Below are 27,951 nucleotides of genomic sequence, written 5' to 3'. Positions count from 1 at the left end.
ACCAGCACATCCAAAAATTTGACAATGATTTTAGTGCCTTCCAGTTGAAATACAGTTATATTTGCAGTTGTTGGTACTGACAGAGGAGCCCATAATGAAAGGGAGAGTATGCCTGGGTATCCTCAGCTCAGATACCTTCTTAGATTAGGAATGAAGTTTCTATGTGGACTATTGATTCATTTCAAATTATGAAAATAATACAGCAAATAATTCTGACTCCCACAAATAGTTGACTAGGTATCATCTTGGATTAGAAACCATTATCTAAGAATGAATGAAGCTTTAGCCTTTTAAAAATTAAGATAAATTATAATTATGTAATTATACTTTTGAAGGTTTTCTTCTTGAAACCCAACCAAATCCATATAAATTTATATATATTTATATATATATATACATATATATATATATATGTATATATATATATATGATGCAGTACTACTTACATATATATGAGTCTAGGAATGACCACTTATAATAGACATCCAATTAGTAGCTCTGTGCCTGGCTTTGTCTTCCTAAAGCTTAGCTAAAGTTCAAATATATAAGCTTTGAAATGATTTGTAATGAAGATATCAGCATTGCTTTCTAATACACAGGAACATTTTGTAATAAGTAGTAAATAGCTTCATATAAAGTGAATGATAAAACAAAACCTAATCTAATTTACCCTGAGGAAATTGAATTTTTGTATGGACTGTGCACAGTTAAAACCGTTGGCTGAAATATAGTGTAATGAGTTCTCCTTACAAATGTTACAGTTGTGTTTCTCCCTGCAACTCTCTCCTTGCTTATCACCCCATTCTCATCTCTGCCTGGAAACTCTCATGATCATTTGAATATAACTACACTCATTTTTTAGTTCTGAACTGCTAGATTAGAAATCATAGAGAGTATCTCAACTCATGGTAATTAAGGTGACAATGAAACAAATACCTCCATTTTATCAGCATTGAAAATTAGCAAAGTAACTGTCCTAACATACCCAATTAAAATTACGTTTATCCAAAGTTCAAGTCATAGTTAAACTCTTCAATTTTAAAATACCTTAAAGTATAAACTTTAGGTTATATTGCTAAATGACTAACTAGCTACATGTACCATCATAGATTTTCTTTTAACCAAATTATATACTTATCTATTAATCTCAGACCTACTTGTAAATAAAGTGGCTCTGTGGCAAATAATATGGCTCCATGAATTCCATCCTCTATGTGGTCATGGGTGATGGGAACTCCAACATTTCTGAGTCGTGTGACATAAATAAGTCCATCATCTCTTAGGATGTCATGTTCACATGTGAGGACATAAGTTAATGGCAATTTCTGTAACTGGGAATCATTGACAAGCAAAGGTGATATTTTACTATCCATAAGTCCTGGATGGGATTCAGTTAGTTTTCCAATAATTGGTTCAGTGTAAACACGGTTCTTTTTGTACTTCTCAGGAAGAAAGTCACTCCAGTTAACAAACTTGAACAGGTGTCTTGACTCTTGAGGCACATGAGCATTTCTCATTACTGTCTTGGGCAACTGTTTATCTTCTGTCAAATATAGACATGCCAACCTAATTGCTACCTTCCTTGACAGAAAGGGACCATGTTCATATTCTCGATAAGATGGCGTTAAGGTATCAAGTGTCTGCACTTTAGGATATAGCAAAGTTTGTGCCTTAATTTTGTTTTTGTATTCTGGATCATCCTGTAGCTGTAAATATAATACAGTATGAGTGTTCATGAGTCAATAGCTTTTAAGCAGAAGGATTGGCACCTTTATTTTAATAATTGGAGGTAAATAAATTTATAAACCTAAAACAGTATCTAATGATTACTCTTCCATTTACTCATGGTTTGGAACATGAACATGTCATTCCATCTTCTTCAGTGAGAAAGTGGTACACATTCTCCTGTTCACACACATTCATTCACACATGGCAAGCAAATCGGACCATGATCTGAAGAGTCCTACTGAAGATGGCAGAAAGGCTATGTTTAAAGATATTTTTTAGTTTTTGGTGACAAGTTATTTTATCTATATAAAACATACTGCCTCCCAAGTGATCTGGACATAAGCATATGTCATGATGCCCAGCTTGCTTATAACAATCTTTGACACATAGTAACTAAAGGATCAGAAACAATAAATATAATAAAACAGCATGTCAAATACCCATTTAAATGGACATAACCATTTGTTGTTACATGTTGAAAACAGTACTACCATATGTCTTACCTTTAGCTAACTAGTATTATAACATGACAGAAAACACAAAATACTTAACAAAACCCAGAAGGGCAGAAGGACGTAGTGTAATCTTTATGTGCAATCTGTCTTTACGAGAGATGGAAAGTGAACAGAGTTTGTAGTTGTAAGGAGATGCTTTCCTTTCATTTTCTAGTCCTACTTTCTTCAGAAAAACAAGCACAGTGGCCTCTCAAGTGTCATCACTTAGGCAGTACATGTGTTTACAGAGTAGTGCCACATCCACAAATGTCTGTCTCTACAGCAATCCAGCCCTCCATAGGGAAGATCAGGATCGGTTTAGGTCAAGGATAGGCCCCCATCAAAAAAGTTAATTTATATAAAATGATAGGATTAGTTGATCTTTCAACAGAACATCTTTCATTTGACAAACTCCAAAATGCACACACAATAGATACACAGTCCAGCAAGTTCATAAGGAAAATGAAGAAAGATTTCTTTCCTAAGAAAATATTGTCAGACTCTTGATCCTTCCCAGTGTCTTTAGGCTGGTAATTTTCCAAATTAAATGTAGTGTTCCAGATCATTTGGAGAATAAGTAGCATAAGAGTAAAACTGAGGCTAAGACAAGCAATAGCTCTTTTATGTATAAATTGACATGGTCCCCAGTTGAGTTAACGTGCTGATGGTACTTGAGGAGCAGGGAGATTACATTTCAGTTTAAGCTTTTCATGGCTCATTGAGATATAAAGAAACTTATTAATTCGGTGAAATCTGATTCTGGAGACATGACTCAGTTGGTAATATCCTTGCTAGAACAAACCTCAGAAGCATGACCTGAAATCAGACCTGGATAGAGTGGGAGCCTTGCTCCAGTGCTAGGGTAGAGAAATAAAGGGACATCTGCGTTTACTGGCTATTTAATCTAATAGATGATCCTGGTGAGCTCCAGGATCAGTGGAAAGTACTTCTGAATTCACACACACACCCACACACAACCACACACACACACACACATAATATATATATATATATATATACATTTTATATATATATATGATTTTATGTATGTATATATAACATATATACATGATTTTCAAGGTCAAACAGGTTAACTTATCAAGTTACAGGCCAACAAATGCTACACAGTAAGAGACTATCTCAGAAAGAAAAAAATAAAGGATGGAAAGGAAAATGAGGGAACAGCTGACTTCCACATGCTTAAACACACATATGTACAACATATATACATGCAAGGGCAAACCCACATGCACACTCACATGAATCTGAATCCACACAGACACACAAAAAAGAGAAAAATAAATTAAATCTATCACACATTAAGAAAAAAGAGAATAATGACTTTCTCAGTAATATTTTAAACTCTACAACAATTTACATCAAGAGAAACCAAGAAATGCCAACAAATCAACAGGTTAGCATAATGGAAAGAGCACAGATAGGGAGTGTCTGGATTTGCAGATATCTCTAACCCTATCCTGAGCCACACAGTTACTTTTTCAGTGTCTTTTGTGTTAAAGCTGTAAGATATTGTCCTTACCTCTAAATACTTCCTAAAACCACTGTCCTTTGTTATGAGAAACCCCAGAACAGTGGTTCCTGGTACACTACAATATTTCCAGAGTATCACATGCCAAATCTCCCAGAAGCTCCGGTGAATAGGGCCTTCACTTATAAGGGTCCTTTCTACGTAAAAGGTCAGTAATTGAAGACTTATCATTGATTGGATTTATTAGCACCATGAAAAGCTGAGCAGTAAACACAAATATTTTATCCATTAACAAGCCAGAGAAATCACAGGGTCTGATTTGACCAAAAGGGATGAAGATAGGAGACATGTTAACAAAACTACTGCCTTTTCCAGTCTTTTCTATCTCATGGAGTTTTGTGATGACACGCCTATGCTTTCAGAAAAGGTAGTTACTTTTACCCCAGAGTCAATGTATGGTGTTCGACTTTATATGAACCTGGAGACCCTCTCCCTCATTTCCCTGTACCAGAACCTTGGAAGGAAAACCACTGCATTTGGATGGCTACCCCCTCCCTCCCAGCTAGAAAAGTCAACTCATGATAAGAGGTGTATCATAACCACCATATGATACGTTTCTTGAATTACTTCTAGACTTTTCATGAAGCCACCATTATAAACTTAAGTAGACACTGCAAAGAAATGAAGCAGGTGTAGCAATGATTGAGAAGAAATCCCTTATTCTTTCCAGTGTGGCTGATAAAGCAGAATGCATAGAACGGAACCAACAAGGACAGGGTCTGCTAGTAGACAGTATTGGTACAGGTCTTAGCATTCCAGCTCCAACACACATTTTCCACACATGTTCCAATCCTTATAGCCATACTTCTTCCCTTATTTGTCTACTAATCCTGACTCCAATATCCTCACCTATCTTATTTCAAGACATAGGTCAAGTTTAATCTTCTTCAGTTACATAGTGTATAAATTATCCAACTTATCATCACAACCACAGGGTTAGCAGTCTGATAACAATTATTGCAGGTACTCTGGTGCATTTTTAATTTTACCCATAAGCATTCACTTGTATGTTTGTGCATGCAAACACCTAAGCAAGAGAATCACTTCCTAATTTCATAGAGCAATATGCTTGAATTCCAGTGCACCAATGTTCAATTCCCACCTTACATTAAAGACCATGTGTCATACTATGTCCTAAAAATATATGCAGAACTGTAGCTGGAGAAATGGCTCAGTCAATAACACTGACTGTTCTTCTAGAGGACCTGACATCCATTCCTAGCACTCATGTGGTGGCCCACAACTGTCTGTAACTCCAGCCAGGGGATTGAGTGACTATTTCTGTCCCCTCCAGACACTGCATGCAAGGATAGATCAACTAATACAATTTTGAGGATTTTATACGTAATGACAGATGTTATCATTGTAGTCATAAAGATAGTATTTAAAAGTAGGTAGCAACTATGTAACAACTGTGTCTTGTAATTAATATAGACAGTGTGGTTAAGTGTTAGGTGTATTCATTCTAGTGCCACACAAACTCACAGAAGAAAGTTGACCCTTCAGAGAAGGAAAATACACTCGAATTGATCCTCATGAAAACATCATCCAGAATGGATGGGCCTCTTGAAAAATGAACATGCACCAGGATGCATCTCTCACCCTATATACAAGCTGACTAAAAGGATATGATTAAGGTGAGAATATTATTACTTTACAAATGACTCAAACTAGATTGCAAAGTTCAAATGAAAAATGAAATATGATAATGTAATTCTACACTTGTTATGTGGACAAAGCTGAAATTGTTTAATTAATGCTTCCTTTTTGATTCAGGATACAACAATGATGTCACATTCAACAACATGACTTCAGAATAAGGATTCTGAAACTTTACAAAAAATTACAATTAAGACAAATGAACCTAGTAAGCTAGAAGATTAATGTAAAAAAAATGTACTACTATTCCCACAGTGAAGTGACACATTTTAGTTACTTCTTTTATTTTTGAGTTTATAATAACATGATTTTTTCTTCTTTTCCCTTTCAAGCCATCTCTTATATGCCTCCTTGATCTGTTCCAAATACATGACCTCTTTTGCATATGTAATCTCTAACATTTTTATTGATTTTCAATACCATGGTTTTGAATAGTGTAATAACATTCTTTTACTGGTGGAACATTAGAGATTATCATGTGTAAAAGACTAGTCATGTGCTCGTAAAAAGCCCTGCACCCAGAAAGACTTCATGTTTGTTTAAAAGCTCAGCAGCTATAATTTAAAATTCTCAATAATTTCTTTTATGTGCAGTTCTATGTGATTGAACTTTATAGAACAGCTCAAGTCCAAGTGGATCAAGGACCTCCACATGAAACCAGATACACTGAAACTAATAGAGGAGAAAGTAGGGACAAGCCTCGAACACATGGGCATAGGGGGAAAGTTCCTGAACAGAACACCAAAGACTTATGCTCTAAAATCAAGAATTGACAGATGAGACCTCATAAAATTGCAAAGCTTCTGTAAGGCAAAGGATACTGTCAATAGGACAAAACAGCAACCAAGAGATTGGGAAAAGATCTTTACCAATCATACATACAATAGAGGGCTAATATCCAAAATGTACAAAGAACTCAAGAAAGTAGACTCCAGACAATCAAATAACCCTATTAAAAATGGGGTACAGAGCCCAACAAAAATTTTCAACTGAAGAATATTGAATGGCTGAGAAGTCCCTAAAGAAATGTTCAACATCTTTAGTCATCAGGGAAATGCAAATCAAAATAACCCTGAGATTCCACCTCACACCAGTCAGAACGGCCAAAATCAAAAACTCAGCTGATAGCAGATGCTGGTGAGGATGTGGAGAAAGAGGAATACTCCTCTATTGTTGGTGGGATTACAAACTGATACAGCCAGAGCCACTCTGGAAACCAGTCTGGTGGTTCCTCAGAAAATTGGACATAGCATTACCTGAGGACCCAGCTATACCACTCCTGGGCATATACCCAAAAGATGCTCCAACATTTAACAAGGACATATGCTCAACTATGTTCATAGCAGCCTTATTTATAATAGCCAAAAGCTGGAAAGAACCCAGATGTCCTTCAACTGAGGAATGGATACAGAAAATGTGGTACATTTACACAATGGAGTATTACTTAGCTATTATAAACAGTGAATTCATGAAATTCTTAGGCAAATGGATGGAACTAGAAACTATCATCCTGAGTGAGGTAACTCAATCACAAAAGAACACACATGATATATACTCACTGATAAGTGGACAGTAGGCCAAAAGCTCAGAATACCCTAGATAGAATTCACAGACTATATGAAGCTTAAGAAGAAGGAAAACCAAAGTGTGGGTGCTTCAGTCCTTCTTAGAAGGAGTAACAAAATACTCATTAGAGCAAATATAGAGACAAAGTGTGGGACAGAAACGGAAGGAGGGGCCATCTGGAGACTGCTCCACCTGGATATCTATCCTATGTGCAGTCACCAAAGGCAGACACTTGATGTGGATGCCAGGAAGTGCATGATGACAGGAGCCTGATGCAGCTGTCTCCTTAGAGGTCTGCCAGAGCCTGACATATACAGAAGATGATGCTCAAAGCTAACCATAGAACTGAACATGGGGTTCCCAAAGGAGAAGTTAGAGAGAAGACTGAAGGAGCTGAAGGGGTTTGCAGCCCCATGGGAAGAGCAACAATACCAACCAACCAGAGCTCCCAGGGCCTAAACCACCAGCCTGGGAGCCTTAGGGAGGGCTCCAGGGCTCCAGCTGTATATGTAGGGGAGGATGGCATTTGTCTGGCCTTGTCAGACATAGGCGGGAGAGGAAGTCCTTGGTCCCATGAAGGCTGGATGCCCCTGTGTGAGAGAATTTGAGGGTGGGGAGGAAGGAGTGGGTGGGGGCAGGATAGGGGATTTCTGAGTGGGAGGACAAATAGGGAAAGAGGATAATATCTGAAATGTAAATAAAATATCCAATAAATAATATGATACGGCTTAAGATATGATTTTATCATATCTCTAAAACAGAAACTCTTTAAAATTTTTCCTGAATAAAAGAAACGAAAGAAAACTTCAAGGGAAAAAACAAATCATTGGATAAAGGAAGGTTCTTAAAGGTTGAGCTCGGATGAAGCTCAGTATCTTTGGTCAACCAATATAACTGTGAATTAAAAAGAAAAAACTATTCTGCAAAATTAATTAGCAAATGTTATTAATAGATTTTCGAAGTTCTAAAATCATGTATTCTTTTATTTTTTCAATAAAAAGTGTTATAATTTTCTATTAATGACAGACATGTTGCCAAGCTGTAGAAATGTTTCAGCAGTTAAGAGCGGTTATGAGAGTTTGAGTCCCAGTACCTACATGGTGGCTCAAAACTGTCAATACCTCAAGTTTCTGTGGAGTACATTGCCACCTTCTGGCTTCTGTGAGCATTGCATGCACATAGGGCACAGACACATGCAGGCAAAACCACTCATACATGAAAAAAAATGATAAAATTAAGTAAAAATTTAAAAGAAAAGAAAGTAAAAATACAAAGAAATGTTATATTTACCTGTGTAAAAAAGTAAGATCATTATAAATGTGTTTATTCCCTTCCTGTGAACTTGAACTACACATATGCTTAGATTTCTACTAAAATTTAAATTATTATTTAAAATTTAAATGAAAATTATTAAATTTACTTAGCAAATAATATGTGTCAATCCTTAAACATCATTCAGTTTGACTTCTCAAAGTCTCAATTTCTCAAAGGAGCTATTGATTTTTGATGAATGTTGGGAAAGGGAAAGTAGGTTTTCCTTAAGGAGGTGGCTTCTAGTGACTTCTCCACCCTTGAGCAAAGCTAAAACATCCAAGAATGTGTGGACTGCACAAAATGTACTTGGTGGGTGTCCTGATTAGTTTTTGTCAAACCAGCACAAACTAGAGATATCTGAGATGATAAAGTGACTTGGAAAATGTCTCTGTAAGATTAGCCTGTAGCAAGCCTGTGGCATGTTTTCATAACTAGTGATTACTGTAGGAGTACCCATTCCATTGTGGGCAATACAACTTTTGGGTGGGCTGTACCAAATGGTATAATGAAGCTGACTGAGCAAGCCATGAGGATCAAGCCAGTAAGCAGCATTTGTCCAGAAATTTGAAAATCTCTTAAAGACTCTATCATGGCCATTTGTGTGATATTTTGAATTAAGAACCACTAAAGTGAAAATGTTTGTTTACCAGAGACAATCAATACTGTTTGCTTGGGCAGAAGAATCAGCTATAGTTAAGAAGAGACATATATCACTGAGTCAAAATCTTCTGGGAAGTGTTTCCTTGGGGTCAATACTCCAGGTGGGGCCAAGGTTTTACTTGCTGCTGGCAGTTGAATTTGGTAATATACAGTTTCCCGGGTGGTACAGATTTTTAAATGAATGAAGAGTTCATGGGGAGTAGTAAAGGCTTGGCAGGCATGATGAGAGGACCATAAAGGCTACTGATGAATGTGAAGCCTCAGGGGACATAGAAGCCTAAGGACTGAAAGGGTCATGAAAGGAGGCTGGGTTTTGGCTCCATGTGAGTGTCCGAGACTCTGAAGAGAGTACAGGAAAAGCTCTTTCAGTACTTGTTAAGTCCAGTTGCTGTGGGGATCATAGCATTTTGGAGATGTCAGTAACATGGGGTTTCTAAGAACAGCAACAGCTATCGAGTAAGCTAGACAAGGATTATGAGACTTGGTACATGTGCTGTGTCCCGCCTTTTGGAGCTTATATAGTGACTCTTCAGTGTCTCACACTGAGTTTTGTTATGTTGAGCATTTTTCTTGCTTTGTTCTGATTGTGAGCATGCTCTAATCCTTCCTTCTTGGAATACAAAAGTATTTAAGTAATTTATTACTTTATAGATGCCCATAGTAATAGACTGGAATTTTAAAGAGACTTTGAATATTTTATAGTAACTGAACTGTCAAAGTCTTGGAATTTGCAAAGATTCTAGGACTTTTAAAGTTGAAATGTGTTGAATATTGATATAGTAATATTAATGTAAGATATTATGAATAAGTAAAAGATGAAAAGCTAGAGTTGAATACTGATATGTTTCTATGTCACAGTGACAAGAACTCAATAGTCCTGACCAGTTTTGTTTTGTTTTGTTTTGTTTGAAAAACATAACAAAAGCTAGATTTATTTGAGAGGATGGAAGAATAAAGAAAATGTCTCTGTTAGCCTGGCCTATGGTTGAGACTATGCAGGATATTCTAAACAAGTAATTGATATCCCTAGCCCACTATGGAAGGTTCCATCTTGCATAAGAACGCTAGCTGAGCAAGGCAGGGGGAACAAGTCACTGGGCACCATTTCTTCATGCCCTCTGCTTCATGACTCTTTTTGTGTCCTGGAGAAATGTAAGCAAACAGTTCCACCCTCCTGCTCCACCCAGAGATAAACCCCTCCCACTTCCATTGCTTTTCTACCATGATGTACCTTGTCACAGCATAAGCCCATAACTCATTTCTCCTTTAGCTGCTTCTTGTCATCTTTTCTAGTCACAGAGACAAGAAAGCAATATACATTAAGTACAGTGATACCAACATCGTAAGAGACTTTTACAATTTATTGTTAAAAATTAGCATTAAAGCTTATATTAAATGGTAGTTCATAGTCGTTGGTATATTTTTAAACTTTGTATGATAAGGTAGGCCAACTTGAGAAGAGTTTAAAAGGAAGTAATTAAATAGTTCCATGGTAGACTATTTGTCTAGCAAGCACACAACATTGGACATTGGATTCAATGCTCAGTAAACACACACACACGCACACGCACACATACAAACACTCACAGAGACAGATATACAGACAAACAGAGAGATCGATAAGAGTGAGAGAAGGATTATGAAATCCTTATTTAATATTACTTACTTAAAGCCAAAACTAAAGTTAAAATCATGCAAAAAGAATAAATTTACTGGGACATTATACATTGTATAGATTCTTCTGTTTCTGACTAAACTGTGCTGGTTTCTATCATATATAGTACATATAACATACCAGTTGATTCGCTGTTGCTGCCAAGGAGCCCCCGGAACTGTCTCCTGAAATACAGATGCGAGTGGGATCCACTCCATATTTTTCAAGAACTTTATCCTGAAGAAAGAACTTGATCACAAAAATACAATCTTCAAGGGCAGCTGGAAATGGATGCTGAGGAGCAAGTCTGTAGCTTTAAAGGTAAATTAATCAAACAAAACACACAAACTAAACCAGTAGAAAAATTATTATTAAATTTATGTTTTCAATTATCTCTCAATTTCCCCAGATTTTTTTTAAATTATCCCATTTTGAACATTTAATTCTAACAACTAACCTGGGCTTACTAAAAATTTCAATTTTAAAACAAGAAGTAGATTTTGATTTAAAGGGTTTGGGGTATTGTTTCTATTGGGAGAAGAGTGAGATAAGATATATCTTTGCCCTCAGAAAATCTGCAAGCTTCACTAGGCCCTCAATAGAGTTGGTGATTCAAAAGCAATTCATGATTATTGAGTAGATAATTCAAGGAACTTAAAATTAGAAAATATATGAACATGTAAAGTATGTTACCAAAATACTGTAAGTCTTAAGACAAAATAGTATCACAATTTGTACTTTCTCCATTCTTGCCCACCTCTCACTATGTTCTGTTATAGAATCACACCTCAGTTAAGCTGTCTCCCTTTTTAACTCTCTCTTTTAGACCCTAAAACATCCATTGATTTCTTCAATTATACACAGTTAATTGAAACAATAATAAACAATAATATTCAGACAGTCCTTGCGAATTTTCAACTTTTAAGATGTGTCCAAGTGTTTTTAAGTAGCTTAATATCAACCAAGCAACATTAAAATATTATATTTCACAGGAATTAAAAAAATTGCCTAAAAACTATAGAATGCTTAAACTGGATATACCTTATTTTACTCTGTTTTTTAAAAAGCTTCTTTAAATTGTAATGTGGAAATACTGGCTAAATTATAATGAGAAAAGCAAACTATCATTACTGTTTAGAATATTCTCAGACATAGTAACTCCATTTGCTCTGATGAGGTAGTCATGAACAGGACAGTACTGAATTTTCTAGTCTTGCAACTTGACTCTATAATACTGTCAGTCAAAATCCTTTATAGTGTTTCTGCACAAGACTAAAATTTTGCAAACTAATTTCTGTACTATAATATTGACAAGTAAAAGCTATGTTTCTCCAACTTCATGATGGGATTTAAGAAGTACAGAATATACCCAGTATGTCATAAAGTAATAGGCATATATTAAACTTTCTAGTATATTATTGGACATTTGAGGAGCAAAGGTCATAAAATGCTAAGAACTGTCATTTAAAAGGTTATTGAAGTATTTGAATGGTCCCAGCATTGGTTCTAATATCACTGGACCCAGGAATAGACCTAACATACATTGTTCTTATTATCATATCAAATAAAACCCAATACCCCTCAGATATGACGGGTATACATTGTAGGTATATTACCTATGTAGGCTTTATGTTCTCAGAGCTATCACTGTTTTATGCACAAAGATGCTTACTCCTCTGTATCTCACAGGTGCCTACCATGGCAGAGATGAAAGCAAAATTGTGCCTTGTTGAGGACTCACTGATATTGTAGTACTAAGGAAATAAAATTATGAACCAAAATTTCCTAGTAGTAACCCAACTACCATTGAGGACTATGAGACTTGGACTATAAAGGAAGTTTATCCTGGGAGGGAAAATACCACAAAAATAAGGATTTTCAGGTCTCTTACTCTAGAGCAATAACAACAGCATCAAGTTTGTTGGCTGTCCTTCGGTTCATGGAATCATAAGGAAGCATCTCTGGAATACAAGAAATAAGTGTAGAACAGAGCTCCATAAAAGCCAAGCAATGACAACCCTGACACATCTATGAATCATAATTTATTTGAATTGTGGTTACTTGATGGAAACCTGCCAATCAACACTTCTGTCACAACATATAGGAAAATTGAAGTAACAATACCATCTTATTATGCCTGCTAAATTACTCTTTAGCTGGCCTAGAAGACAAACTCAGTTTGGTCACAATGAAATAAGCAAACTTGTGTTCTGATGACCTACTTTTGTGCTCTTAGAAAACTTCCACTGGGTTCTTTGTGTTGCTCATTCATATGACCCTAGCTGCAGAGCATGGTCTATAAGCATCATGCTCTGTTCTTGTCTGGGGTCGGATTCATCAGGAGAAGGCATGTGCCTGAGCAGTACGTAAACTACACCAGGCGATATTGCACTGACACTAACCACTGAGGAATGGTGAGGATCATAATCCCAAAGCTTCAGTAGTAGTAACAAACTATTCTTTTGCTCATTTTTTTTTCTGGGAGAGGAAAAAGTGTAATTCTTGACTCTTTCGAAGTAACTACTGCCATATCCATTAAACTGGCTTTAAATCAGAAATCTAGAAGTAAGTTAAAGACAGTGTTAAAATCATCACTATAATATTCATAAAATCAGATAATCACATAATCAATCTTTAAAGATCTTTTAGAATTACTGTAATTTTTTAATAATGGAACTTCAATTTACTATATATACTTCTTGGGGTAATTTTAAAAAATAAGCTTTTTCCCTTATGCGAGGTTTAGACTTTTTAATGAAGTCATTCATATTTAATACATTTACAAGTAAACTTTAAGATAGTTTTCTGAATATAAGTGAAAATTTTAATTGTAGTTAAAATCAGTCAACACATTCTTGCTTGAGTAATTTCTTATAGAAACTATCTATGGATTGTATCTAGTGATTATGCAAAGAGGTGATAATAAGAAAAGGTAAATTTATAATTAGAATTTTAACAAAAAAATGTCAAAATTTATTTGCAAACCATGATTCACTTAATGAGCATAAAATTGTACTCATCCTATAAAACACAAGCATAGTAACTCCTATCAACTGTTTAAGGGGAAAATGAAACACTGCAGGAGTGTCAGGAGCCATAATGGGACAAGCTAATAACTAACAGGTGATCATTCTGAAATGGCTTACCTTGGATTATTATATAATCTACAACAAGTGAATCCTTATTCAGTATTCAGCAAGGCTGTAAGGAACTTTTTAAGGAAAGATTCCTGTTATTATGCTTTTCCTATTATTATTAAACAAATATAACAATCACTAAGTAATAGCCCACCCTTTGGAGCAGATCTCTGCAGATCCACAAAGATGTACTCTGTTATAGTGATGCTATATAGACAGATAGATGACTTCTTAAGTCTTAATGATGATCCTATAATAATTCCTAAAATTATATCAATGATTACACTAAGCTCTCTTATAGTGGGACTGCTATTAGGTCCCTTTCTGATAGTCATAACTACAATGAGAACTCTGCCAGTCTCCCAAGTGTCATCAGTTAATTGCTCTTAGATAGTAACCAGACTTTCTCCTACTCAGAGCACATTCCAAGAGGTTGTAAAACAATTAACCTAAGGTCATTAAAAGGGAAGTAATGATTTATTATAGGTGCTAGGACAGAAGATAAAATATTTCCTGGATTTATCTGTACAAAACTTCACTAATAACTTAGTTATAGTTTTAAACCTTCAGTGAACCTATAGAGTTGGACAGGTGATAGATGTTTAGCCAGATAATTACTCCTAATGGATATGCATGTAAACATTCTCTGTTGTAAACTTCTATTTCAATTTATGACTTGATTTTTGGTGTGAACTTGTGATGAACTTTGTAACATGTGATCATTTATTCTGAAAAATATATAAGTACTGAAGACAAGAGAGTTCATTCGTCCCTTACTTTCCTTTTCCCCTGCCTAGAATTTTTTCCCTTAGAATTTTTCCCTTATTAGAATTTTTCCTTTCCCCACTTAGCACCTTTCCACTTTTCCCCTTAGACAGCTTCCATAGGAAACTTTTTACACTTAGTAATAAACTCTATAATAACTTCTCTAAATGTCTTTTCTTCTTGCGAAATCAGACTAGCAATCATAAGTTAGAGCCCAGCAGTTCCTGCTGAGATAGTACAAAGGCTACTTACTTAATTCTTTGCTGTTTTAGCATGACTAAGTGCAAGAAACTGCAGTTTCTGCCTCAGAGGATCACAGAAGGTAGGTCAGCTACAGTAGCATAGTAACTTAGATAAGTAAACTTTTATTATACAGCAACTCTAAATATCTTGTAAGATGAAGTCTTACCTCAAATCTCTTAAGACCAAATCTTACCCCTACCAATGCTCTTCCCCCTCCACTGCCTCAAGATGAACCAACAAGAAGAAAGAAGAAGATAGACACACACACACACACACACACACACACACACACCGGAACTGGACCCTGGCACAGGAGAAATGAATCAAGTTTATGAGAATGCACAGAGTTCCATTTACTATAATAAATGCAATCAAATAAAACACATATTTAAAACATATACTTACTGAAGCTTCCCAAGGCATAGGCACCACCATGAATAAAAATTATACCAGGTCTCTGTCTTTGAGACTTCCTTTTGGGTAAATACAGACGAACAGGAATGTCACCGAAGTCTGTGTCAATCACTGTAATGTTTTCATCTGAAACTGGCCTGGTATCTTGAACTCGTGCTAATATGACCAAAAATTCTTCAAATTTCATAAGACCCATATTTTCCAACAATATGGCCTATTAAAGACATTTAAATGTAAACATTAATATTTTAATATTAGTAATACTAAATGCACATAGAGATGAAATGGGAAAAAATTATACTGTAGTGTGTATAGCATAGCCCTTGCCACAGATTATATGGACATCTCAGAAGATGGTGAGGAAAGATATGGAAACCCAGAAGTGGAAGACTGCTGAAATACAGTGTCTTCCATAAATGTCAAGGCAGTTGCACTTATAAACTCAAAGGTGCTCTGGTTATCTGCATGAGACACACACATGAGCAAACCAAACAATATGTAAGTATAGATTGGTGGTTGTGATTCAGTAGGCCCTAACCTCAACTCAAGTGCTATTGGCAGTACATGGCTACTAGGGATGGGGAAACCAGGTACCTTGAGGGATATGGCTCTCAGTAAGTTGCCCTGGCTCCAATATATGGCTCTAAATCTATACACATATAGGTGGCACTAACAGAACTAATTGAGTTATAGAAAGTATTTTGTAAAAGGACGTGATGTTGAGCAGTGTATAAAGTAAGAAGGGTCTGAGAGAAATAAGTATCATCCTTACTTTAGAAAAACATAACAATATTGAACTCTAAAAAATGAGATATCTTACATGTCCTATGACATGTACTGTCACTTATACCATAGAAATCTCATTAATTTCATTTGCTAAGACTTTCATAAGATGGGGCCAATCAGCATCTCATGATAGATACGGGAGTTGTCCATGAAGTCCCAACCCAACCTCATGGAAATACTGACACTAATAGTTGTTGGGGGAGGTGTCACCTTCTTCAGGGGTGTAGTTATCCTCATTCTGGTACAAAATATTCCTTCATGTTAAGAAACTAACTAAACTAATTGGGTCTTGCAAAAAAAGAAGACATAAGAGTAGAAAGAGAAATTTTTGAGAAAAATTTCAGCAGAAGAAAGGGGAACTCATCCCATGAATGTATGAACTTTCAAGCAAAAAAGAAATCTCAAGCATCCAATATTTGGAAACAAAAGTTATCTCGTTTGATGTCCCAAATTTTTGGTACTGTATTTGTCTTTAGGCTATGTTCTTCTTAACTATTATATCTAAAAATAAAATCTGGGAAAAGCATTTTATGCTTTCTTTCTTTAAATACATATTTCCAATATTTAATTTATTGCTCAATAAATTTAGTTATAACTTTTTGATTGGATATTTATTTTTAGATATTTTATTTATTTACAATACAGATGTCATCCCCTTTCTCCAATTCCCCCTCCCAGATCCCGCTATTCCATCCCCCCTCCTCCTTTTTGCTTTTATACTATTTTAATTAATGCAAGTATTAAGGTCAGCTCTAGGTTGAGGAACTAGCAATCCAAAACATGCAAATAGTCAAGGAACAAGCAAAATAATAAACACAAACAGTCAAAGAACAAGCAAGGCAATAAAAGAAGTTCTGTAATCACTCCCATGATCACTATTTCTAAGGGTTAATCAGGATGACCAAAATATCTGAGCCTACTTCCCTCTCCTAGACCAAAGTAATTTTCATGTCTGAAGCCTACGTATTTGTTCTAGCCTAAGATTTAGATTCCTGCCTGAAATTATTTCTTTGTTCTAGCCTAATGTCAGATTCTTGCCAAGCAGCCGCAAAAGCTCTCTACCTATACCCCTTTTTTATTTGATAAACAAGACTAAGCCTGTCTTAGGTCATTCTGACTAGAATGCCTTCCTTACCCATCATGGAATATGCATTATTAAAAGCAATGGACTTCTGTCTTAGGTTGGTAAGGCTCTGTGCAGAATCTTATTTGTCCTTGGCTTGTGCAGGCTTATTTGTCCAGCCTATTAAATTGATAACTCTGTCTGGGGGTCCATTTTCAGTTTCACGCCATGTACTTTGGATGCCAACATGTTGATGTTGTTAAAGACAAGCTTTAACACAATGGACAGGAATAAAAGTATTCCCAAGACAAAAAGGGCTAGCATGATCAAGCTATATATGCCATTCTTGAAGCTTGACAAAAATAGAAATACTGACCTTAGGCCATGAGCAATTTTATCAGCAGTATCTGCCGCATCAACACTCAGCAGAGCAGAATTCTTTAAATTAATAAACTCACTATACAAAGTTAGAACATCCAGAGAGGTGTTAGAATTATGCCAAATATCCTGCAAGTGTCTTTAAACTTTTTCCTAATTATAATGATTATCATTGTAAATTTTAGAAGTAACAGGAATCCAATGGTGTTTAGAAAGACACTTGAGATGGCTCCTTACTCTTAAACTCTGAACCTCCTTCCAATAATTTGAATAGGATAAAGAACATCAATCGATCAATCTGTTGTTCCAATGCCTATCTAAATCCTCTTGTATATTCAACACATTAGTAACATTTTTTGTTAAATGATTAACAAAAGTATCTGTCTTAACTTCTTGAATCAAAGCAATTGCAGAAGCAGTGTTGCTAGCAATTAATGTAATTAAAGCTATTATACCATCAATAATCAAGCCCACTACCCTCTTGCTTCTGCTTAAAACCTGACTCACTTCTTCCATTACTTGTCAGCTCTTTTCAGAATACCAAGGCTTTCTAATATTCAGGGCAATAAAACAAAAGCTGGTTGATAGACCTCTGTAATACACATGCCATGTTTTCAAACCACTAACACAATTAGAAAGTATACAATCAGTGCAACTTACATTAAATACTGTAAAAGAAGCAAAAGTCATTTTAGCTTGACCATTGAAAGACCCTTAACACATGTACTAACACTTGTTTCAAATCCAGATCCTGTCCCAACTTTTATCTCTTGCTAACGTAACATCATAGAGAATTGCAGCTAACTTCCAAATATGTCTCTGAAAATGTCCAGAACCAGCCTTCCAAATGAAGATTGTTATTTTCAATATTGAATTGAATCTGAATAACTGGTCATATTTAAGAAAACTACAAGAGTCATTATAACTTCTCTTTTTGATTCTCTATTCCACAAGGTCTAAAAATTTGAGGCAAGGCAGCTTGTCCCATCAGGGTATAGGTAAGTAAAGGTGGGTTGGAAACATATGTCCAATACAGCTTCCCAGTCATCATTGTCAGGGCACTCAGCAAGCTCACAGGTCACCATCATTCATTGTCTCAGCATCAGCATGTCTTACCCTTCACTCTGGCAGTCACCATGCTCCTTCAGCATCCTGAAACGCACACACACACACACATACACACACACAAACATGCCCCCTTCCCCATATTAATACCTGGTTGGGATCATGCCAAATGCTAGTAAATGGATCCTTCCTTCTCATCTAGGCATAAGTATGCCTAGTTGTAGGGTGGCATAGACACTCAGCATAAAGTTCCTTAGCATCCAAGCTTTTTTAAAAATTTACAATAAAAGGAACATGATTTAAATAAATTTTTGGTATATGTGGATATACCTCCCCCTTTTTTACTTTATGAAGATATTGTTTTAAAGTTCTATGGGCCTCTTCTGCAGTCCATTGTCCTTGAGAATTATAAGGATTCCCAGTAATGTGGGTAATATTAAATTGTTTGTAAAAAGTCTCAAATGCTCAACTGCAATAGCCAGTTCCATTATCTGGGTGTTGTTGTTGTTGTTGTTGTTTTATTATTATTGGATAATTTATTTATCTACATTTCAGATGTTATCCCCTTTCCCCATCCCCCCCCAGAAACCCCTTATTCCATCCTCCTTCCTCCTACATCTATGATGGTGTGCCCCCATCCATTTACCCACTCCTGCCTCCCCACCTCAAATTCCCCCACACTGGGGTATCCAGTCTTCACAGGACCAAGGCCCTACTCTCCTACTGATGCCCAACAAGGCCATCCACCACTACATATACAGCTGAAGCCATGGGTCCCTTCATGTGTGTTCCTAGGCTAGCTGTTTCGACTCTGGGAGCTCTAGTTGATTGGTATTGTCACTCTCCCCATGGGCTACAAGCCCTTTCAGCTCCTTCAGTCTTCTCTCTAACTCCTCCACTGGGAACCCCATGATCAGTTCAATGATTGACTTTGAGCATCTGCCTCTGTATATGTCAGGCTCTGCCAGAGCTTCTCAGGAGACTGCTATACCAGGCTCTTGTCAGCATGCCCTTTGTGGCATCCACAACAGTGTTTGCATTTGGTGATTGCACATGGGATGGATCCCCAGGTGGGGCTATCTCTGGACTGCTCCTCCTTAAACCTCTGCTCCACACTTTGTCTCCCTATTTGCTCCTATGAGTATTTTGTTACCCCTTCTAAAAAGGACCAAAGCACCCACACTTTGGTCTTTCTTCTTCTTGAGCTTCATGTAGTCTGTGAGTTGTATCTTGGCTCTTGTGAGCGTTTGGGCTAATATTCAATTATCACTGAGTGCATATCATGTATTTTCTTTTGTGATTGTGTTACTTCACTCAGGATAATATTTTCTAGTTCTGTCCATTTGCCTAAGAATTTTATGAATTCATTGTATTTAATAGCTGAGCAATACTCCATTGTGTAAATGTACCACATTTTCTGTATCCATTCCTCTGTTGAAGGATATCTGGGTCCTTTCCAGCTTCTGACTATTATAAATAAGGCTGCTAAGAACATAGTGGAGCATGTGTCCTTGTTATATGTTGAAGCATCTTCTGGGTATATATGCAGTCCCTTGTAGGGAAACCTGTGAGGTCTCCAACCTGCTGGGAATCTAGCCATCTCTAGCTGATGCTCAACTAGAAACCATGCTGTCCTTTCACAGTCCTACAGGTGGGGAGACTTTTAATGACTGCATCTATTTCTTTAGGGGTTATGGAACTGTTTCGATGGGTTATCTGCTCCTGATTCAACTTTGGTGTCTGGTATCTGTCTAGAAAAGTGTCCATTTTATCCAAATTTTCCAGTTTTGTTGAGTATAGGCTTTTATAGTAGAATCTGATGATTTTTAGAATTTCCTCAATTTCTGTTGTCATGTCTCCCTTTTCAGTTCTGATTTTATTAATTTGGATACTGTCTCTGTGCCCTCTGGTTAGTCTGGCTAAGGGCTTATCTATATTGTTAACTTTCTCAAAGAACCAGGTCCTGGTTTTGTTGATTCTTTGTATAGTTCTTTTTGTTTCTACTTGGTTTATTTCAGCTTTGAGTTTGATTAATTCCTGCTGTCTACTTCTCTTGGGTGTATTTGCTTCATTTTGTTCTAGAGCTTTTAGGTGTGCTGTCAAGCTGGTAGTGTATGTTCTATTCAGTTTCTTTTTGTAGGCACTTAGAGCTATAAGTTTTCCTCTTAGCACTGCTTTCATTGTGTCCCACAAATTTTGGTATGATGTGTCTTCATTTTCATTAAATTTTAAAAAATCTTTAATTTCTTTCTTTATTTCTTCCCTGACCAAGTTATCATTGAGTAGACTGTTGTTCAGTTTCCATGTGTATGTGGGCTTTCCATTGATTTTGTGATTATTGAAGACCAGCCATAGTCTGTGGTGATCTGATAGGATGCATGGGATTATTTCAATTTTCTTATCTGTTGAGGCCTGTTTTGTGACCCTTTATATGGTCAGTTTTAGAGAAGGTACCATAAGGTTCTGAGAAGAAGGTATCTTCTTTTGCATTTGAATGAAATGTTCTATAGATATCTGCTAAATATCTATCATTTTTGTCATTAGAGATGCTGTTATGTTTATGTGGCTATCTTCTTTTGGATTTGTTGGAAAAAGATTGCTTTCTTGCTTTTTCTAGGGTATAATTTCCCTCCTTGTTTTAGAGTTTTCCCTCTGTTATCCTTTGTAGGGCTGGATTTGTGGAAAGATATTGTCTGAATTTGGTTTTGTCATGGAATATCTTGTTTTCTCTATCTACGATAATTGAGAGTTTTGCTGAGTATAGTAGCCTGTGCTGGCGTTTGTGTTCTCTTAGGGTCTGTATGACATCTGTTCAGCATCTTCTGGCTGTTATACTCTTTGGTGAGAAGTCTGGTGTAATTCTGATAGGTCTGCCTTTGTAAGTTACTTGACCCTTTTCCCTTACTGCTTTTAATATTCTTTCTTTGTTTTGTGCATTTTGTGTTTTGATTATTATGTGATGGGAGGTATTTCTTTTCTGATCTAGTCTATTTGGAGTTCTGCAGGCTTACTTTATGTTCATAGGCATTTTTCTTTAGGTTGGGAAAGTTTTCTTCTATAATTTTGTTGAAGATATTTATTGCCCTTTTAAGTTGAGAATCTTCACTCTTTTCTATACCTATTATCTTTAGATTTAGTCTTCTCATTGTGAACTGGATTTCCTGGTTGCTTTGGGTTAGGAGTATTTTACATTTTGCATTTTCTTTGACAGTGTATCAATGTTTTCCATGGTATCTTCTGCACCTGAGATTCTCTCTTTTATCTCTTGTATTCTGTGGTGATGCTTGCATCCATGACTCCTGATCTCTTTCCTAGTTTTTTGTATCTCCAAGGTAGTCTCTCTTTCTGATTTCTTTATTATTTTTACTTCCATTTTTATGTCCTGGATGGTTTTGTTCAATTCCTTCACCTGTTTAGTTGTGTTTTCTTGTAATTCTTTAAGAGATTTTTCTAAAAGAGCTTCTACCTGTTTACTTGTGTTCTTCTGTACTTCTTTGAGGGAGTTATTTATGCTCATGGTACTGGCGCAGACTGGAAGGACTAGTTATAACTGTTAAAATTTATCTTGTGTGTTTGTGTGTGTATGTGTGTGTGTGTGTGTATTTGCAGGCATGTATGTATCTATGAAGCCAGAGAATACATTCAGATATTGTTTCTCAGTTGCCATATTGTGTGACATAAAGTCTGTATTCCTTTTTGTATGTTTGTTTCTCTTTCTTTCTTTCTCTCTTTCTTTCTTTCTTTCTTGCTTGCTTGTTTGCTTTTTATTTATTTTATTTATTTATTTATTTATTTATTTATTTATTTATTTATTTATTTTGCCACTGCGTATGTCAGTCCTGCTACTCCATAAGTTTCCAGGGATTTCCCTATCTTCCCATACCACTATAGGAGGTGCAGGATCACAAATGAAATGGACAGTACCCTGTTTAGTTTTATGTGGGTACTAGAGATCCAAACTGATGTTTTCCTTCATGTGCAGCAGGTGCTTTACCCACCAAGCCAGCTCCTTTGACTTCAATTCATTTCAGGGTTTAAACATTAATTATTTAGTTATTACATTACTAATAGTCTAAGTTTCCATTTTTAAGCTACCAAGAAGTTTCTTTTTTCCTTAAATAAATCTGACATCTGAAATGTAAATAAATAAAATATCCAATAAAAAAAGAAAAGATAAAACAATAAATCTCTTTTTATTTCTGTAGCTGAAATAAATCTTTCTTTAGTATTTCTGTTTTCTTAACATATAACCATTAGTTCAACTAAAGTAATTATAATTTGTTTGTTACTAGAATATTTCAGTAGCATGTATTAGTGTAATTGTCTCAGGATGGAGGGATTGTTAATTCTTGTTTTGATAAGCTTAACTAAGGTCATCTGGGCATAAACTTGCTGTTACAACGTTAGCATGAAAACAGAAAGGTGCTAAACAAATCAGGATAATGTTAATATTTTTAGCTTGTCTAAATTTGCAGAATCTCTTTATTAAGCTCATCCAAATATCTATGTGTACAACACTTTTCAAACTCTTTTCTATATGCAATATTAATTCCTCTTGCAGATTCCCCCAGGACTCCTTCATAGGCCCAAATTCTATCTCTTAGAACTTATACCCTAATTTCCTTAGGCAGACCATACCAGGGGGTCAAATCAGCACGCTCCCATCTTTCCAGCAAGGTCATTTCACTAATCAAACAGCCCACTTGTGAGGTCCAAACTGTTCTATCCATCCTTTCTATCTTTTATTATACATACAGCTTCCAATTTTTCCCAATATTTCTGGATCAAACTTGCTATTGTTAGAGATCTCCTCTTGTGGGGGCTCTCACCAGTGTTCACTAATCAAGCATACCCAGGTATTTCTACTCTATCCTGTCCCTCATATTTTCTGTGGACATCCCTGTACTTAGTGACCCAGGGCCAGCGTTCCTTTTCCTTGGGGTCTTCAATTATTCTCTTAACTGCTAAAGCTTCAGGTTTCTCAAAAACGTTTCATGCTTCAGATATTTCCTTGTACAACTTAATCATCATCATGAATTGGCAAAAAATTTCCCAGAGAACAATTAAGGCAGCCAGCCTCCACATCCAGATTCCTTGTCCTGTTATACCTGGGTTAGCTGCTCCAATGGCCAGGGCCAGAGCAGTTTGTTTAAATAGTTATCAAAGCCATTTCCTTCTCTAGTAATGCCTTCAACCCTTTTCCCAGAAAAAAAATGATCAAAATCATATTTAAGAACAAATAGGGTGTAGACAAAAGAAAATAAACAAGCATTCAAGAAAGACTAATGCCATCTGTATACTAAAAAGCCAGAGATGCATTATTCAGGTTGATGGTGCTCCTGCAGCTGAAACTATGTCATGCAGCCATGTTCACAACCTTCTCACACCTGACATGACACGTAAATAATAATTAAAAGAGAGTCATGCTGGCTGTAAAAATCATAAGCAAAATTTGTATCAATTGAACTCCCCAGTGGAAGCTTGTCAATAACTGGAGTGATCAGTTAAATAAATCATAGTTTGTTCATATATATACATGTGTAAGGAAAACAATGTACAGCTACATGTTTCCTGGTTCTATTTTACATTTGAGGACAAAAAAGTCACAGAATATACTTATACTGATAGGAGATAAGCACTGGGACACTTTAGAGTCTAGTAGTATATGAACTACTCAATAATGATGACGTGGCAATTTTCCTTTAAAATAGAACTTGTGTTTATCCTCATTTCCTATATTGTCCAAGTCAATAATGTGAAGCATTAAGAAACCGAACCAGGATAACTTACCTAACTTTGAACTCAAAAATAAATGTTAGCTATTTTAATGATTAGTTCAACTGTCAACTTCATACAACCTAGAATCACCTTAGGAGAGTGTCTCAATAAAGGACTGTCTTCATCATGTTGACTGGCGAACAAATGTATGAGGAATTGTTTGATTATATTAATAGATGTAGCAATATACAGCCCTGTAGCTAGATGGCTTCATTCACTGATTTTGTACCTAGATAGCTAGCTAAATATAAACATCCATGCTTTCATTTCTCTCTGCTCTTAATTACACATTAAGATCCCAAACTTGATCTTCCTGGAATAATGGACTGTATTAAACAGTCTTTCACCTAGGTTCACTTTGTCATGATATATTATCACAGAAATCAGAATGAGAATAAGGCAGTTGTCCAGCATGAGGAGATCACTATCCTGCAGTGCAATATCCATGTCTTTCTCATCTACCATACACTGCTGTGTCTTCTCTGATCATCCATTGTTTGCTCATCTCTACTTCTAAGCTTTACAATTGTCACAATAGTCAAAGGCTTCCAGACAGAAGCATATTTTGGTAAAAGAGATTTAGGCACTATCATTATAAAGTCCTAATGCCAGCAACATGGACCTAAAGACAGACAACAGTAGCAGACTGTTCCAAGATGTGGCCTTTGAGCTGCATGGATATCTAAGTTATGTTAGGGAGCATGTGCCATATAGCACACTTTCTGCTCAAAAAAAGAAATGGGCTCCATTCATGAGTACACAGGGTACATTTCTAGTGAATTCTACAGATGGAATATTATAACACAAAAATACAGCTCTACAATTATTATACAAATAATTGCTAAATGATATGAAAAGGAAGAAATAAATGTCACTATCATAACATTTTTCTGATTATTAAAATGTAATTATTTTAATATCAACATAACATTTGCATAGAGTTCTAATGAAATTATCATTACCATTGAGTTGATTATTAACACAGTTAATATTGATCAATTCTTTCGCTCAAGAATAGTTTTTGAATATAGGAAGCTTAGGAATTACCTAAAAAGGGGAGAAAGGCACTAAAACAATGAAAGGTTTAATATATACAAACTTTTATAATATGTGGTCTAGATACATGAATTTATGAAAATATATGAGCCTAGGTTTCCTGATAAACCATCAAATATATTTAAACATATGAACAACTACCCAAATATTCTTTAAGGAAAACTAGTTCTTTTGTTTTGTCAATACATTATTAACTTTAGAAATAACATCTTAAAAACACTGTGATTCCTTCAATAGACAATAAAGCATGTTAATGAATAACTCAAATGCTAACCACATGAACTATAGTAATTTGTAGATATAGCACTAAAGAAAAGCAAAGTATCTTTCAAAATACTGATGAAAGGAAATTTCATATCTATTTGTAACAAAGCTCCCCAATTTTGCAGGAAAAATATATTACCACAAGTGATGATATTTTCATGCCAGCATCTACAATTCTCACTTTCCATGGTTCCTCAATGTTTTCTGGTATGGGTACATAAATAAGATAAGCAAGGAACATAAAAAAGAATCCAAAGCACAGAATTTTGTTCCTCATGGTACGTCTTCTTCAAACTTCTTTGTGCGAGTAGTCAAATGCCATCTCATATATAAATTACTAAGTAGTAGTAGTAAGACAAAGGTAGAAGCCAAGTCTGTCCAGGTCAAATGACAATGTAGCAATACTCACTGAAGATTAAGCACCAAGATCAGCTCACTGTTACAACAGCTTATGCAACTATGCTTTTTGTGTGGAACAGAGTGTACCTTGAAGTATCTATTGCTAATTTGTATTAAGAGCAAAAACATTACAGAGTAGCAAGTTATTTTTTATTGGATATTTTATTTACATTTCAGATGTTATGCCCTTCCCCATTTCTCCCCTACTCAGAAACTCCGATCCCATCCCCCCTCCTCCTGCTTCTATGAGGATGTACCCTCATGCACCAACCCACTCCCACCTCCCCACTCTCAAATTCTCCCACACCGGGGCATCCAGCCTTCATAGGACCAAGGATCTCCTCTCCCACCTATGCCCGACAATGCCATCCTCCACTATATGTACAGCTGAAGCCATGGGTCCCTTCCTATGTGCTCCAGGCTAGTGGTTTAGACACTGGGAGCTCTAGTTGGTTGGTATTGTTGCTCTCCCCATGGGTCTGTAAACCTCTTCAGCTCCTTTAGTCTTCTCTCTAACTCCTCCATTGGAAACCCCGTGATCAATAGAATGATTAGCTGTAAGCATCTGCTTCTGTATATGTCAGGGTCTGGCAGACCTCTAAGGAGACAGCTATATCAGGTTCCTGTCAGCATGCACTTCCTGGCATCCCCATCAGCATCTACCTTTGATGACTGCACATGAGATGGATATCCAGGTGGTACAGTCTCCAGACGGCCCCTTCTTCAGTTTCTGTCCCACACTTTGTCTCTATATTTGCTCCCATGAGTATTTTGTTGCTCCTTCTAAGAAGGACTGAAGCACCCACACTTAGGTCTTCCTTCTTCATGAGCTTCATGTGGATAAACAGGCTGAGAAAGAAATTAGGAGAAAGACAGCCTTCACAATAGTCACAAATAATGTAAAAATACATTAGTATGAATCTAACCAAGTAAGTGAAACATCTGTATGACAAGAACTGCAAGTCTCTGAAGAAAGAAATCTAAGATCTCAGAAGATTGAAAGATCTCCCATGCTCATGGATTGGCAGAATTAATACAGTAAAAATAACCATCTTGCCAAAAGCAATCTACAGATTCAATGCAATCCCCATCAAAATTGCAACTTGATTCTTCATAGAGATAGAAACAGCAATTTGAAAATTTGTTTGGAATATTAAAAAACCCAGGAGAGTGAGAACTATTCTCAATAATCAAAGAACTTCTGGAGGAATCACCATCCCTGACCTCAAACTGTACTACAGAGCAATTGTGATAAAAAACTGCATGGTATTGGTACAGAGACAGGCAGGAAGATCAATGGAATAGAATTGAAGACCCAGAAATGAACCCACACACCTATGGTCACTTGATCTTTGACAAAAGAGCTAAAATGGTCCAGTGGAAAAAGGACAGCATTTTCAACAAATGGTGCTGGTTCAACTGGGGATCAGCATGTAGAATAATGCAAATCGATCCATTCTTATCTCCTTGTACAAAGGTCAAGTCCAAATAAATAAAATTCTTCTTTAACATGAGTGAAACACATCTTAGTATAACTCTCAGAACAGCACAGGAAAGATAAAAATCTATTTTTGGTGCCATTTTACCAAAAGTATTGACAAGAAGTTTTTTAAAAATGGTGATATCACTGAATCAACCTAATGACTAAAGCCTATAGCACAGTAAAATATACCGTGTGTGGACTATAGGACAGGAGACTAAATGCTTGTCAAAATTACATATCTAATTCACTTGATGGGGATTAGGCAGTATTAAAATATCACATATGAAAGTTAAATTTAGAAAATTCACATAGCTATTTGCACTATCATGAGAGTAATATATATTCATTAAGCAAACATTCATTGCAACATTGTGTCTGTCATGTTTTATGTTAAGCAAATATGTAAATACTAGATTCAACTTGACATATGTCCATTCCTTTTATGAAACACCCTTGCTCTATTTACTTGTTCTGAGATCTTTCTACCAATGTTATA

At 36.0% G+C, this 27,951-nt stretch overlaps 1 protein-coding gene across 1 annotated transcript; it reads right to left on the bottom strand.

Annotated features, from left to right (window-relative positions):
- Positions 1–1,062: 1,062 nt before the first annotated feature.
- LOC114617966 (arylacetamide deacetylase-like 2) lies at positions 1,063–25,850 on the bottom strand. The gene is made up of 5 exons (XM_028763653.1): positions 25,713–25,850; positions 15,175–15,397; positions 12,516–12,585; positions 10,766–10,937; positions 1,063–1,706 (listed from the first exon to the last, which is right to left on the bottom strand). Exons 1-5 carry the CDS (start codon positions 25,848–25,850, stop codon positions 1,104–1,106), a joined length of 1,206 nt encoding a protein of 401 aa, XP_028619486.1. The 3' UTR covers positions 1,063–1,103.
- Positions 25,851–27,951: the final 2,101 nt, after the last annotated feature.

Source organism: Grammomys surdaster, unplaced genomic scaffold (genome assembly GCF_004785775.1).
Source record: "Grammomys surdaster isolate TR1022 unplaced genomic scaffold, NIH_TR_1.0 139, whole genome shotgun sequence".
NCBI classification, from domain to species: Eukaryota; Metazoa; Chordata; class Mammalia; order Rodentia; family Muridae; genus Grammomys; species Grammomys surdaster.
This window is presented reverse-complemented; position numbering and strand designations above follow the sequence as displayed.